Source organism: Lissotriton vulgaris, chromosome 10, assembly GCF_964263255.1.
Source record: "Lissotriton vulgaris chromosome 10, aLisVul1.2, whole genome shotgun sequence".
Classification (NCBI taxonomy): domain Eukaryota; kingdom Metazoa; phylum Chordata; class Amphibia; order Caudata; family Salamandridae; genus Lissotriton; species Lissotriton vulgaris.
The window spans coordinates 1019182227-1019198073 of NC_141698.1; the positions used below are offsets into that span (position 1 = coordinate 1019182227).

The following is a 15847-nucleotide window of genomic DNA, read 5'->3' on the forward strand; positions in this document are numbered from 1 at the left end:
GTTGGGAAGAATAAGCGAGCTATTGCCCAGAGTCACATGGTGCTGGGCAGACTCCAGCCGGCAAGGGGTCCGCTCACAGTGCCAGGGGGTCTTCTCATAGTGCTATGGGGTCAGCTCATAGTGCCAGGGGGTCTGCTCACAGTGCCAGGGGGTCTGCTCATAGTGCCAGGGGGTCTGCTCATAGTGCCAGGGGGTCTGCTCACAGTGCCAGGGATCTGCTCACTGTGCCAGGGGGTCTGCTCATAGTGCCAGGGGGTCTGCTCATAGTGCCATGGGGTCTGCTCATAGTGCTTTGGGTCTGCTCATAGTGTCAGGGGGTCTGCTCATAGTGCCAGGGGGTCTGCTCACAGTGCCAGGGGGTCTGCTCATAGTGCCATGGGGTCTGCTCATAGTGCTTTGGGTCTGCTCATAGTGCCAGGGGGTCTGCTCACGGTGCCAGGGGTCTGCTCACAGTGCCAAGGGGTCTGCTCATAGTGCCAGGGGGTCTGCTCACAGTGCCAAGGGTCTGCTCACTGTGCCAGGGGGTCTGCTCACAGTGCCAGGGGGTCTGCTCATAGTTCCATGGGGTCTGCTCATAGTGCCAGGGGTCTGCTCACTGTGCAAGGGTTCCGCTCACAGTGCCAGGGGGTCTTCTCATAGTGCCAGGGGGTCTTCTCATAGTGCCAGGGGGTCTGCTCATAGTGCCAGGGGGTCTTCTCATAGTGCCATGGGGTTTGCTCATAGTGCCAGGGGGTCTGCTCATAGTGCCAGGTGTATGCTCACAGTACCAATGGTCTGCTCATAGCGCCAGGGGTCTGCTCAGAGCGGCAGGGGTCTGCTCACAGTGCCAGGGCTCTGCTCATAGTGCCAGGGGGTCTGCTCATAGTGCCAGGGGGTCTTCTCATAGTGCCAGGGGGTCTTCTCATAGTGCCAGGGGGTCTGCTCACAGCGCCAGGTGTCTGCTCACAGTGCCAGCGGTCTGCTCACAGTTCCAGGGGTGTGCTCACAGTACCAATGGTCTGCTCACAGCGCCAGGGGTCTGCTCAGAGCGCAGGGGTCTGCTCACAGTGCCAGGGGTCTGCTCATAGTGCCGAGGGGTCTGCTCACAGTGCCAGGGGTCTGCTCATAGTGCTTTGGGTCCGCTCATAGTGCTAGGGGTCAGCTCATAGTGCCAGGGGTCTGCTCATGGTGCCAGGGGTCTGCTCACATTGCCAGGGGTCTGCTCACAAAGCCTGGAGTCTGCTACTCAAAACTGACATTCATGTTGGTAATGCAGTGATGCCCCAGAGTGTGAAATGTGTCTTCCTGTGCCAGTCACTTACCCGGCCCCTGCAGATAAAGCACCATCATCATGTCAATAACTCGCAGTAGAGTGGATGCCGGGAGTGCGTGATAAGGAAGTACCATACATGTGTCATGATGCATTCTTCAGTTCATGCCTGTGTATTTATTAACTTGATGGAAAAGCTGTGAACATCAGCTCTAGTCTTCTGCTCTGATGTGGGTAGATGTCTTCCACCAGGGTTAATCCTGCTCAGACGCTGTCTGCTGCACAGATGACGCCGATGCACGTATGTGCACCACGGCCGATCAGGGAACAGAAACCAGCCCTGGCAATTCCACTCGACTGTGTGTTTTAAAAATTCCTGTGGTACTACATTTGTTTGATTGTGGTGACTGAATGTGAGTGTATTTATTGTTTAAATAATCTAGCAAGGGGAATCCCTTAGATTGACTGGTTGCTCAAACACTGTCCCTTGTTTTGAGGGGTGTCTCTCTTTTTTCAAGCAGAAGTAAAGGGACCCTTTAATCGGACACTCCAGAATCCCATACACGGAAGGCTCTGTCCAGGTAAGTCCTATCTCTCTTTCTTAGATCGGCCACTCACTGTACCTGTTGTGTAATTATTACATTATTTACGTTTCTCTTAGTCTAATCTTTATATGTTTCTAATTGTACACGCTTTGTGTGTAGTCTATTCCCTGTTCCTCGGTACAGGCGCTATGGTCCCTCGAGTGGCCTAGTTGGCACTCATTGCCATGAATAAACACAGAAATTAAATTCGTTTTATTTTATATTCTCTCGGGAGAGATGCATTTCATTCCCCTTTAAACCGATGTACTTTTCTGTGGAAATCACGAGCACCTTCTCCCTCCCTTCCCCGTCTCTGCCCTGTCTCTGGAAATGTATTCCTGCCTGTCCCGGACACTGTCCTGTATGTGAGGTGTGACCCCTGCTGCTAAGGGTGACCGTAGAAGCAGCTCGCGGGTGTGAAACCCCCCTCCATGTGAGTGTCCGTCGTACCACGCAGCGGTGTGGGGTGGGGGCGGGGTAACAAGGCCCTGCCCTTTCGGGAAAATCCCACTGTCCCTTGAGTGACAGCGACTAGACACGCCCCCCTCGAGGACACTGACTGCACATAAAGAGCGGCTGGGCCGGGTGTGGAGTGAGACACCAGCGGTGACTGACCCGGGCGCACTCCAGCTACCCCAGCCTGACGGGCTTCAGATTCACCCACGCTCCGGACTCACTCCGGATTCACTCCCGGTTCAACCCCATACTACGGACTCACTCGGATTCGGCCCATACTTCAGCCTCAATCCAGATTGACTCCGGCCGCAGGATGCCGGAGCCAGGGAAAGCACCAGAGCCCCTTCACTATTCCATTGGGATCTTGTCCATCTCTGCAGGTAGGACCCATACTGCCACTTTCGTTATGTTTGCTGCGTTATATAGCGCTAGGATCCGATTGAGGCAGGCAAGCGTTTTGTGAATGGAGAGTCTTGGGCTCTGTTTAGTTGCTGGGAATAATATAAGTCTTGAGTTGTTTTCTGAGACCTAAGATAATGGTTTAGGATGGGTTAGGGCCAGGAGCCGGTAGAGCTGGCGAGAGTCAGTGACATGCTATCTTCACAACTCAGTGCGACTGACTGTTTCGGCTCCACCGGCCTTCGGAGCAGAAGCCTCTCAGGAAGTCGTGGGTCCCCTATAGCTCAGCTCATGTCTGAATACAGCCATGTAGGCGCTTTCTCCCAGTACCTCACCTGTAACCAACCATTATTGAATATTGTAATAATGAAGTGAACAGGTGTTTTCTGGGTTAAGGCGCGTGCTGCGGAGATCTGAAAGGAACAGGTGTGTGTTTGTGTCACGGAAGTCTTTGCTGTGCATCCGGGCTCCTCCCAGGATGGGAGAGAGGGTGGTGTGAGTGTAAGTTATCATTTCATGTCTGTCTCTGTGTTTCCAGACTCCCTCCTAAAGGGGGTCCCTGGCAGGCGTGTGTTTTATTTATCTTTGCATCATGGCTGTCTTTGCTGTTCTTCCAGGCTCCCTCCTGCTGGCAGTGACGTCATACAGCTCCTCCAGAGCCACGCCCCTCATCCCCAGGACACCCCTGGGGGTCCTGCTGGTCATATTGGCAGCTCTGCTGGGATATACAGGTGAGATCACACGCGTGGGGTTCATGAGAAGTAGAGAGGGAGGCACACGGCTGAGAATGTGCCACACAGTGCCTTAAATACACCATGATTGCTTCAATGCGCTTATGACATCTCAATGTGGAAGTGTAGTGCTTGAAACTAATGCTAGGCGGAGATGCCCAGAGAGGAAGTCTTCCCTCGCCCACCCTGTGGGAGGGCCTCGGGGTTATGAGTGAGAAGAGACCCCTTCTTTCGTATAATGATAGGAAAGTAAACCTGTCGAAAAGCCTGGTGCCGGTTCTGTGGGTCAATGGTGGGTAAATAAAGTGCAGTCCAGGAATCAATAAAGCCTGACCCCAGCTCTGGCTGAGAGTTTGCAGAACTGGTGAGAACTATCGGCCAGGGAAGACAGGAAGTTAAATTCATGCTGATCTGAACCTTTTTCTTGTTCCATTTCTCGATCTTGTTTCCACCTCTGCTTTCTCCCTCGGACCATCATTGTTCTCTTTCTTTTTCCTCACTTCCAATACTTTTATCATTCTTTTCTTTCAATGATTTTCTTTTCCCTCTTTAGTCACTTCTCCCCTCTTCCTCTCTCTATCTACTATATTTATCTCATTCCTCACACTACCCACTTCCTTAAATTTGTGTTTTCATTTACTCAGTCTCTCTGCTTGTCATTCTCTCTCTCCTTTCTGCCGTGGCTCTTTTTATTCCTTTGCCACACTTTTCATTGTATAGTTTTCTTTAATTTTTAATTTAATTTACTGTTCCCTTCTCTCTTTCTTTATCTCCTCTCTTTGTTCCTCCTCTTTCTCTTCATCACTCATCTTTTCTCTTTTTCCATCCTCTCCCTTTTGTCTAATTTTCTTTCTTTCAGTATTTACCTCTCTCTTTTCCTACCTCCTTTCTTATTTTCTTCTCTCAATCAATCAATCAATCAATCAGTGACACTTATAAAGCGCGCTACATACCCGTGGGGTCTCAAGGCGCTGGGGGGGGGGGGGGGAGCCGCTACTGCTCGAACAGCCAGGTCTTCAGCTTCTTCCTGAAGGAGAGGTGGTCTTGGGTCAGGCGCAGGTCGGTCGGGAGGGAGTTCCAGGTCTTGGCGGCCAGGTGGGAGAAGGACCTTCCTCCTGTAGTCGCTCTTCGGATGCGGGGGACGGCGGCGAGGGCGTGGTTGGCTGATCGGAGGTGGCGTTTGGGTGCGTAGAAGTTGACTCGGCTGTTGAGTTAGCTCGGGCCTTGGTCGTGTAGGGCTTTGTGTGCGTGGGTGAGGAGGCGGAAGGTGATTCTTTTGTTGACGGGGAGCCAGTGAAGGTCTCGCAGATGTCCGGAGATGTGGCTGGTTCGTGGGATGTCGAGGATGAGTCTGGCTGAGGCGTTCTGGATCCGCTGGAGTCTCTTCTGGAGCTTGGCGGTGGTCCCGGCGTAGAGGGCGTTGCCGTAGTCCAGTCGGCTGGTGACGAGGGCCTGGGTGACGGTCTTCCTGGTCTCGGTGGGGATCCACCAGAAGATCTTCCGTAGCATGCGTAGGATGTTGAAGCATGCCGAGGAGACGTTGTTGACTTGCCTGGTCATGGAGAGGGAGGAGTCCAGGATGAAGCCCAGGTTGCGTGCATGGTCTGTCGGTTTGGGTGCGGTGCCCAGGGCGGGAGGCCACCAGGAGTCGTCCCAGGCGGAGGGAGAGGAGCCCAGGATGAGGACCTCCGTCTTGTCCGAGTTCAGTTTCAGGCGGCTGGTCGTCATCCACTCGGCTACCTCTTTCATCCCTTCGTGCAGGTTGGCTCTGGCGGCGGCGGGGTCGTTGGTCAGGGAGAGGATCAGCTGGGTGTCGTCGGCGTAGGAGATTATGCTGAGGTTGTGTTTGCGTACGATGGCCGCGAGGGGGCTCATGTAGACGTTGAAGAGGGTGGGGCTCAGAGATGATCCTTGGGGGACGCCGCAGATGACTTCGGTGGCCTCTGACTTGTACGGTGGTAGGCGGACTCTCTGTGTTCTCCCGTCGAGGAAGGAGGTGATCCACTCCAGCGCCTTGTCCTGGATTCCGACGTTGCTGAGGCGCCGTACTAGGGTGCGGTGGCAGACCGTGTCGAATGCCGCGGAGAGGTCTAGGAGGATGAGGGCCGCTGTTTCTCCATTGTCCATCAGGGCTCGGATGTCGTCGGTGGCGGCGATGAGGGCGGTCTCGGTGCTGTGGTTGGCTCGGAAGCCGGACTGTGAGGGGTCGAGGGATCCGTTCGTCTCGAGGAAAGCGGCCATCTGCTTGTTGACGGTCTTCTCGATGACTTTGGCTGGAAACGGGAGGAGCGAGATGGGGCGGTAATTCTGGAGGTCGGTGGGGTCCGCTGTTGGTTTCTTGAGTAGGGCGCTGAGTTCGGCGTGTTTCCAGCTCTCGGGGAAGATGGTGGTGTCGAGGGATGTGTTGATGATGTCTCGCAGGTGGGGTGCGATGACAGCGTCGGCTTTGTTGAAGACGTGGTGAGGGCAGGGGTCGGTCGGTGATCCGGAGTGGATGGAGTTCATCGTGCGGATGGTGTCTTCGGTGCTGATCGGAGTCCAGGCGCGGAGGGTGGTGGTGGGGGGTGGTTGTTCGGTCATGGTGTGCGTTGGTTGGTTGTTGAAGCTGTTGTGTATGTCCGCGATCTTGTTGTGGAAGTATGAAGCCAGGGAGTTGCAGAGGTCTTGCGATGGGGTGATGTCGTTGTTTCCTGCGCTGGGGTTGGAAAGCTCTTTGACGATGTTGAAGAGTTCCTTGCAGTTGTGTGCGTTGTTGTCCAACCGGTCCTTGAATGCTGTTTTCTTGGCGGCGCGGATCAGCTGGTGGTGTTTCCGGGTGGCAAGTTTGAAGGAGGTCCTGTTGTCCGGTGTCGGTTCCCTTCTCCAGACTTTCTCGAGGGCTCGGCAGTTCTTCTTGGAGCTCTTGAGTTCGTCGGTGAACCATGGGGCTTTCTTGCTGCCGGGTCTGCTGGGCGGGGTCCTCAGTGGGGCGAGTTCGTCCGCGCAATCCTCCTCTTAGCACGTTGTCTCTTGTTTCGTTGTCTAGTTCCCTTTTTTTATTTAAATGTATGGCTCCCATCTCTCTTTCTCTGTCTCCTCTCACTCAATCCCTTTCAATCCTCTAATGTTCCCCCCTTTCAGCTTTCTTTCTCTTTAAACCTACCTTTCCTATACTAACTTCTTCCTTTCAAATCTTTCACTCTCTTTCCCATCTCTACATTGTCACCTACTTGTGTCTCTAATTTTCTTCTTCCTATATTTACTTCTCCCTTCTTCTCTCCCGCAGGAGTCCGCAGGAGCCGTGGTCCTGTCCCCTTGTTTGCGTCCTTCTGCCTGACGGTCTCAGCGCTATGGTGCTCTAAGGGAGTGATCCATATCATGGACGGGCAGGGGGTCCTCAGCGGGTCCCTTGATCTTCGTAATGCCATGGTCCCTGGTCTTGCAGCCTTCACCCTGGGACTGCTCATCATCAGTCTGGTGGCCATTCTTCAGAAGGAGGCTGCCCTCGCCATGATGGCGTTGGCCATCTCGCTCTCCGCTGCCCATGAAACCGCCACATACTATGACAGTAGCTTTGGTGCCTCGGCGGTGGCTTCTAACCACCTCATCGTCTGTCTCGTTGGGGCGTACTTTGGTGGAGGGAGGCTCCTTCATATACTTACTGGGAAGTTGGTCACCCTCCCTGGCACAGATCTGGCTACGGCTAAAGCCATCCCCAAGGGTCACCCATGACTGCCAGCAGCAACGACCTGGTCATCATTGGGCTGATCTTGAATATGGTGTCCGCCAGCGTCTTTGGGTGCAGGGTCCTGGGAGTGACCACCAGTCTCTTTGTGGGGCAGGTGCCTTGGCTCTGGATGGCAGGGGTCTTCCAGATTGGGGTCTGCATCCTGTCCTATCGATGCTTGGATACCCTGGCGGACACCTTCTTTGGCTTCACCTCCATCCTGCGGTTCGCTGAAGGGTATTCCTTGCTCTACCAGTTCTGGCAGGCCACTGAACCCATTTTCCCTGTCCCATTACTGGTGGTCTTTCTGTTCCTGTTCATGGTCTTGGCGGTATTCATGGCTGGTAGGAGCCTGGTGGATGGGCTGTATCCGTTGTTTTATGTGACCTACTGCATCGCTTTGGCTTCACGTCCCACTGGTTTCTTCCATGGTGGATCACAAGGAGTGAATGTGGCTATCTACGTGGCTTCAGCACTTATGACCCTCATTAAACTTTACAACATGAAAGCGGCCACCAAGATTCCAACAGGGGAGGGGATTGTTAAGAGCCTGTTCACACCTATTAGCATTTTCAAGTTACGTCAAGAAAAAGACCTGCATGTTCCTTACCTCGGCTATTCTAAGTATGCGGATGGAAAGGTGCTTGGCCACGCAGGCAGCATTTTGGCCGCCTTTGCAATCACTATGTCTGTGGACCCAACAGACGCACGTGCCACTGTCGTCCTACCGTGGGTGGTGGTAGCTGGAGGGCTTCTGAAATTTGTCTGTGGCTCTGTGGCCTTCTCGCGTGGTAAGACCCTTGAGAGCAGCACCTTTATTTTTTATGGAGTTATGTGGATCATCTGGGGTCTCACCAGGTACGGTGGCCTCTACGGCTCCACGAGGGGCTTCCACGTGGCTGTGGGCATCATCTGCTTCATGCTCTTGAATGGGTTCATTATTTTCTGCACGCTGTTCCTAAGCAAAGCCTGGTTCCTGTATTGCCTCACCTTTGAACTCATCCTCATCAGTTTTCTATTGGACGCCGTCGCAGCCCTCCCAGTTGGGTATGACATTGCTGTCACCATCATCTTTGGCCTGGTCAGCTTCGACTGCTTCCTGGCTGGGCTGGTCAGTGACACCTTTGAAGAACCCCAGCTGCCCATGGGCCGCCCACTTCTGCAGCTCCAGGGGCATGGGGGTGTAGCCTCCAAGTGCCCCCACCTTCCTGCCAGGAGGGCCACATCCGTCAAGCAGATCGCAGGTAAGGAGATTCTGGGGGTAAATCCTTGTTCTTTTGAATGTTGGAAAATGTTTAACTCTACTAATTTGCTGACAGTTATGTCTGCAATTTTTAAATGTTTCCATTCTTAGTTTAACAAAGTTGTACATTGTTTACTGCTAAACTTTGTCCGAAAAGACTTAGTGAAAACATGATTTTACCAGCTTAAAAATTTCTCCTTTGCAAAAATAAGACTTCTATTTTACCTCCAAGTCACATATTGAATCCTTAATAACATTAGTCATATTATAGTTTGTACTTCTTTGTTATATCCATATTTTTGGGGGTTTTGTGGAAAAATTAAGCTGAAATTAGTATATTTCCACATTCATTTAACCGATAAATATGCACTTATGGTTGAATGTCTGCCAGGGTTCAGGGCTTTGAACACTTCAGAAGATAAATCAGTGCATTATATGAAAATATGTGAATTTCAGTATCAACCTTTTGCATATCTACTGCTGTTAAAGCCTTTTACTAAAATGCCTTTCTTTTTTTAACCCTCTTATCTATCAATCCACACATCTATTGACCTGGCAGTCATGGCAAACAGGGTTTCGAATTACTCAAAAGCACCCCAATTTCAGTTTTTATCCACATTTAAAAATAAATACATGCAAAAAATAAATGTTTTCTGTCTGCATTTATCTGCAAAAATCGTAAACACAGAAAACAGGGAGCCTTACCTATAATCATGGGGTTCTTGCTCTTCTGTTGCAGAAATCATGAAGGATGGAGGAATCTGTGGTGTCCCCACAGACACGGTGTATGCGGTGGTGGGAGCCTGTAACCGGCCTGCGGCCGTGGAGAAGGTGTACAGGTGAGTGTTATCTTCACAGCCCTTAGTTTCAATCAATAGTGAATATTTTAGATTGATGAATTCTTATAACAATGAGAACCACAGAATGAAATAGCCAAACACCAATTACATTGAGGAAACCCGAGAAAGAAACAACAATATACCAAGAGCAGAGAACCCCTGGAAATGAAGCAACAACAAACAAGTAACCTTAGACACTTCTGTAAAGAAGAAACCAAGTGTCCTTATAAAACTGAGAACAGACCAGCAGTACTATCCCTCTTTCTGCACCTTTTGAGGCATATGAAAAACCCCTTAAAACCAGGATTCATTTTGTGACAAGTAAAAAGGACCAGTGTCTTGCTCTATATGACTGTATAAATCGTTCAGTCTTAAGATGGAGAGTAGATCTCATCCTAAATGTTCCTTTTTCCATCATCATGTCCCTGCTGGTGGTCTGAGATTGGCCAGAATCTCAACTCTGGATCCTCCAATCCCAGTGAGATGGATCTCGTGCCTTCACTCAGTTGACCTCTCTCTTGTTTCCTTCCAGGACAAAGCTGAAGCCCAAGGACGCCCCCATGTCCATCTGGATCTCGACCTTGAAGCAGCTGGAGCCGGCTAGACACCTGTTCAGCCCTCTGCTCTGGGACTTCATGCAGGCGGCCTGGCCTTCGCAGATGAGCCTGGTCATACCAAGAGGTAAGCAGGGGGTCTCTATCTGAGAGCACATGAAGACCAGCAGATCCCAGGTCATGACCACAAACAAGGGGGAAAGATGAGAAAAGTAACACCCATCATCTGGATACAAACCTACCACACACATTAATTGTGACTGCAGACTAGGACCCAGTCCCACCCACCCCAGGCTTCAATGCTTCATGTGTACACACAGACCATACATGCTCTTCAGCTTCCATGTAGGATTGTTTCCATGTTCCCTCATGTACTGTTTCTTTACCGCTCCTGTTGCAAACATTCACCACAAATTCCGAGTGTGATCTGACCCGTTACATTAGAGTTGCCTGTCCTGCCAACACCTGTGCTTTATCCTTCACATGTCTATAGGGAGGAGGCCCCTACATTGCCTGATCCATGTATATAGGACAAGCACCAACATACTGCCTGCTCTGTGAGTCTAAGGAGGATCTTTAGTGATTATTTGGATCTTGGGCGCTCCTGTAAATATTCTGGTCCATAACTGCAGAGGATGAGCACTGTCCGCTCACTGACCTGTATCCTTCTCTACAGGGTCTGAGCCTCTCTATTATCTGTCCTCACCCATAGGATGAGCACTGTCCACTCACTGACCTGTACCTTTCTCTACAGGGTCCGACCCTCTCCATTATCTGCCCCCACTCATAGGAAGAGCACTGCCCGCTCACTGACCTGTATCTATCTCTACAGGGTCTGAGCCTCTCTAGTATCTGATCCCAGCCATAGGATGAGCACCGACCACTCGCTGACCTGTATCTTTCTCTACAGGGAGTGAACCTCTCCATTATCTGACCCCATCCATAGGATGAACACTGTCCTCTCACTGGCTTGTATCTTTGTCTACAGGGAGTGAACCTCTCCATTATCTGACCCCATCCATAGGATGAACACTGTCCCCTCACTGACCTGTATCTTTGTCTACAGGGAGTGAACCTTTCCATCATCAGACCCCGCCTGTGGGATGTGCACACTTTGCTGTCTGTATCTTGTATAGATGAAAGTTTCTCTTCATCATCTGACCCACACCTATAAGGTGACATCTTTACACTGCCTGACATATCCCAATAGGGATCCTCTCCATTATCAGAGCCCCGTCTACAGGGTGAATATTGTCCTTTGCACGCTTTTTGCCTATAAGGAGATGTTAGTTCATCATCTGACCCTTCCTACCTATAGTGCGAGCACCTGTGTAGTTTGAAAGCTGGTAATATAGAGGCTCAGAGCCAGAGGCTTGTTGAATATTGGCTTCCAGGGATGAGCTGAACAGCAGCAGGGCACGTTGTGAGTTTAGTGCACACCATAGGATCCTCCTGCGGCTTGGGAGGACAGGGGTGCTCTTGTGAGCACGCAGGAGAGGGCCACGTTCGACTGGTGCGTAGTCACTCACAGTGACTGCATGGGATTGGGGTATTTCCAAGGGTACCCCCTCACTTTACCAGTGTTTTTCTGTGTTTTTCCTCATCATGCAGGACTCACATCAGTGGTTAGTTTATAAGGGGAGGGGCCATAGCTTTCCTGAATGGTGGGGTTTAGCAAATACCAAGGCTGTCTGACCTTGTTCCTCCTCATGCCTCTTTCTCCCACAGCCCTGCACTTCTTGTCTCTTTATCTCATTTTGAACTTTCTTCATCCTTGCTTTCATTGTCGCTGTTTTCCTTTCTTTCACTTCTTCCTTATTTCTCTCTTTTCTGCCTTTGTCCTCTTGCTCCAGGGTCCAGGTGTGATGATGAAATAAAAAAACTGCAGTCCCCAAACATGAGTGCAGGTGCCTTTCAATGGCAGACACCTGCCCAAAATAAGCCCTGCTCACACCTTTCTGTCTTCTTGAACCCACAGGCGAGTGGCTGCAGTGCTTCGGACTGGAGGACTCCGCTAAGTACATTGGCACCGCAGAGAGCATCGCCATCAGGATCCCGGATTGTTCTGTGATCACATCCCTGATTGATCTGGTGAGTTGTCCGGTGGTAGCGGGATGCCAGCACTGCCCGGGCATGGCTGGCACTGTTCTGCCACCAGTGATGAGCATGGCTGCCAGTCTGCTGCACCCTTTGCGGGGCATGAGTGGCACTGAGCTTCCAGTCCTGCTCGAGCATGGGTGGGTTTCACCAGCACACATGGAAGATATGTAAACACATCTCTCTATATCTGGGGAGGGTGAGGGGGACACTGCTTTGTGCCCAATGAAAGTGAGTTGAATCTCCTACTCTGTTTCTTTGTGTCTCACCAGGTTGGGCCCATTGTGGTCTCATCAGCCAATCCGAGCGGAGAAGCCTATACCACTCACCACAACCAAGTGTACGCCAAGATGGGAGACAAGGTAAGTACCATTACAAGCACAAGAGGTGTATCTGAGTACACTGTTCAGAGCCCAGAGTCCTGATAGACCAAGGAGTCTTCTGCGTGGCCTGCATTGAACAGACAACATTTACCAGGGATAGCCCACGTGCACTGTCAATTATCCTGATGAAAGGAGCTTTTTCTAGATAGTTCTGATTTAGTAACTAATATTTGGTAGTTTTTTTGCTAAATATACACTGGATAAAGTCTGGATAAAGTTTACAAATGTGATTCGGTTAAAAGAACTTAAAATTGCTCCATGGGACTAGGTGACCGGTGACAACTTAGTTTACCGACTGTAAAGCATTTCAAAATTATGTGATGGTCCCTCTTTTATATCTAGGGAAGATCCCAGAGTGGGATGTTGAAGGTGTGCGCAGCATGCGTGGGGGATCCCAGAGTAGGACGTTGAAGGTGTGCGCAGCATGCGTGGGGGATCCCAGAGTAGGATGTTGAGGGTGTGCGCAGCATGCGTGGGGGATCCCAGAGTAGGATGTTGAAGGTGTGCGCAGCATGTGTGGGGTATCCCAGAGTAGGATGTTGAAGGTGTGCGCAGCATGCGTGGGGGATCCCAGAGTAGGATGTTGAAGGTGTGCGCAGCATGTGTGGGGGATCCCAGAGTAGGATGTTGAAGGTGTGCATAGCATGTGTGGGGTATCCCAGAGTAGGATGTTGAAGGTGTGCGCAGCATGTGTGGGGTATCCCAGAGTAGGATGTTGAAGGTGTGCACAGCATGTGTGGGGGATCCCAGAGTAGGATGTTGAAGGTGTGCGCAGCATGTGTGGATCCCAGAGTAGGATGTTGAAGATGGAGGCCGTATCCAGAGAGGATCAGAGTGGATTGTTGTCCATGCAAAGCCTCCAGGCAGTTGTGACCAATATTTGTAGGAAGGAAAGATGGTGGATATAAGTGAAGGTGTTGTGTGATGTCACTCATACTGCAGTGAAAGTGAGGCCTCTGCAGTGGAGGAATCCTGGTCGATAGGGGAGATGGTGACCTCACATTTAATAATGATTGTGTTATTCTTAAACACTCCAGAGAGTAATGACTGGATGATGATACAACAGGATTATTCAGTAGAGTAGAGCTCCCTGTTGAGGTGCCCACCATGTCTTTGGTGAGAAGTAGGTCCAACCAGACCCTGACATGAAGAAAATGATGCCATTGTTGTGGAAGAGGTGTGGCGCAGCGGTCAGGGCGACTGACGGCGGACACTGGGGATCACGGTTCGATCCCCGACACCGGCGGCAGGGGTCTGCCCAGCACCATGTGACTCTGGACAATAGCTTGCTTAATCTTCCTGACGGCTTCCAGCACTGGGAAACCTACGGGTAGCTGTGCGCTTTACAAATAGAGGGTTATTATAGTTTTAGTATCCATGGAAGCTCCGCAGCTGCCTGTGTGATGGGAGTCTGTGGGCGGTGATCTCACGTGTGGCTTTGCTCCTCAGGTGGACGGAGTCCTCTGCAATGGGCCTTCTCCAGAGAACATCGCCTCCACCATCGTCAACTGCACCAAGATCGACAGTGGGACCATCGGGTTCTTCCGGATAGGAACGGTGCCCAAATCCCACTTAAGTAGAGCGTGTGTGTATCTGTGTGTGTGCTGGGCATCTGTGAGTCTCTGTGTGTGGTTGTGTGTTTGTTTGTCCCTTTGTGAGCATGAGTGTGTGTAGTGTCATCCAATGGCAAATACAAGGAAGGCAACTGATCACGAGCTCTTGGACATTGGGAAAAGAAAGTGGAAAGGACAGAGAGAGAGAGAGAAAAAAAGAGAAAGAGACAGAGAGAGACAGAGAGAGAGGGAGAGAGAGAGAGAGAGACAGAGAGAGAAAGAGACAGAGAGAGAGAGACAGAGAGTGTGTGTGTGGAGCCTAGGATGTTGGATGTCCAGGGGCAGAGGGTTGCATGTGGAGTTACAGGAGTGCCATCAAAAGGAGGAGGTTTGAATATCTAGGGAGGAAGCAAACCTGTAGATTGGAGTTCTCAGGGGCCATTTTTAAGGACATTTCCCACTGCAGTCTGATGCCACACACAAAGCTGCTGATAGAGTAAAATGTGGAAGCCCCAGAGAAGAAATTGTGGGGCATAAACATGTCAGGAGAGGAGTCATGTCATGCCAAGAGTATGTGTTTGAAGTAGGGTCTAGTTGAGCATATCCAAGAAGGCAGTAAATTCCGAGAGGGGACTAGTGCATAGATGGCCGAGGTGAGCTCGTGAGAAAGTGTTACTCATAGCATTTAAAAAGTCGTTAAAATGCCACTCATAATTACTCAGACATTATAAAAAATGTCACACATAGCAATCTGAAACCTTGGCAGATATTCATTAGTTTCTTAGAAGAACAGACATTGAATTACTGCAGCCCTCACGTCCAGTCACAACTCTGACTACAGCCTGAACGCACTGTCGGAGAGTGGAAGATTCCATTCCAACTCTCTCTGAGGGGGAGGCCTGCAGTCAGTCATACTTCCAGATCCCCTGGTGGTGAAGTCATGGCATTGCTCCTGCAGTAATGGCGCCGGTGTCTCTCATTACAGGTGCTCCAGCTGTTCAAGCAGGTCCAGAAGAAGCACAGCTCCGATCTTGTCTCCAGCGCCCTCACCGAGGTCCCCTTTGAGCCGCCATACTCGTCCAGTTCCATCACAGAGCACACGCTGCCCAAGAGCTCCGAGGACCCTTCCCAGCAGTCGTACGTCAATGGAGGATTCAGCATGGAGGATGAGAAGTTGTGATGGACTTGTGTGGGGAGAGCGCCACCTAGTGGCGCAGGAAGGGTGCCGTGACTCTAGTCAAAGCAAGGAGAAAGGACTCCCTGCCTATGACAGGGTTGTACAACACAGAACACAGTCATCCTGGGATGCAGTGGAACGCGAAAAGGCTGGTGCCTTTAATAAAAATGCAACAAACCTTTACCATCTTGGGCGAGTATTCCAAAGTCATTGATCACTGCAAAGTCCTAGATGGCCGAGACCTCGCCGGCTCGTGAGGGTTCACCCCATCTCTTGTGTTTGATATTGCACACCTGTACTAAAACTCTTTATTTAATATATTCTTTATCGCATTCTTGAGATTGTTTCAATGTGTACATCATCCTATTGGTAAAGTTTTCAAAACATCCGTATTTTATTTATCAATGTATTTATTTATGTTTTGTATTTTGTATATGAATAAACTCAAGTCTAAACTTATGTTATTTACCTTTTTTTTTCTAATTTCGACCGTCAGTTCAATCTTGCATCCAATTCGCAAGCTAAATAAAGCCATTTTACATCCTCAAAAAATCCTCTTCATAGCACTTTACCGACTGGGCGCTATAGTTTGAGTAGTGTGGAGTGGTGGACTCCGATCCCACTAAGGGCAGAGTTTGATTCTGGTTCATCACATGACAGACAGCAACCACCCCTGAGGATTCATTTCACACACGTAGCTCACTGAATCGTACCTTGGCGCTGTAGCTCAGCTGTGGTTGGATTGGTTCTGCCCGCTCACTCTCATTCGGTCCTGAGTTCTTATTTGGGAACACTCTGGGTTCCCTTTATTGGCATCAGAGTGCAGTGCGGGCACCATCTGGGGGCCTTTAATAAACAGAAGCACAGAGCAGACAG

The 15847-nt window shown here is 50.6% G+C and overlaps 1 protein-coding gene across 1 annotated transcript; it reads left to right on the forward strand.

Moving 5' to 3' along the window:
* The first annotated feature begins 2602 nt into the window (after nucleotides 1-2602).
* On the forward strand, nucleotides 2603-14974 carry LOC147689227 (uncharacterized). Its single transcript, XM_086939900.1, is given in 10 exon segments — nucleotides 2603-2669; nucleotides 3306-3419; nucleotides 6685-7119; nucleotides 7122-8369; nucleotides 9108-9207; nucleotides 9740-9888; nucleotides 11740-11852; nucleotides 12131-12220; nucleotides 13691-13809; nucleotides 14776-14974. Coding segments are annotated over 10 exon segments (2634 nt in total).
* The last annotated feature ends 873 nt before the right edge of the window (nucleotides 14975-15847 follow it).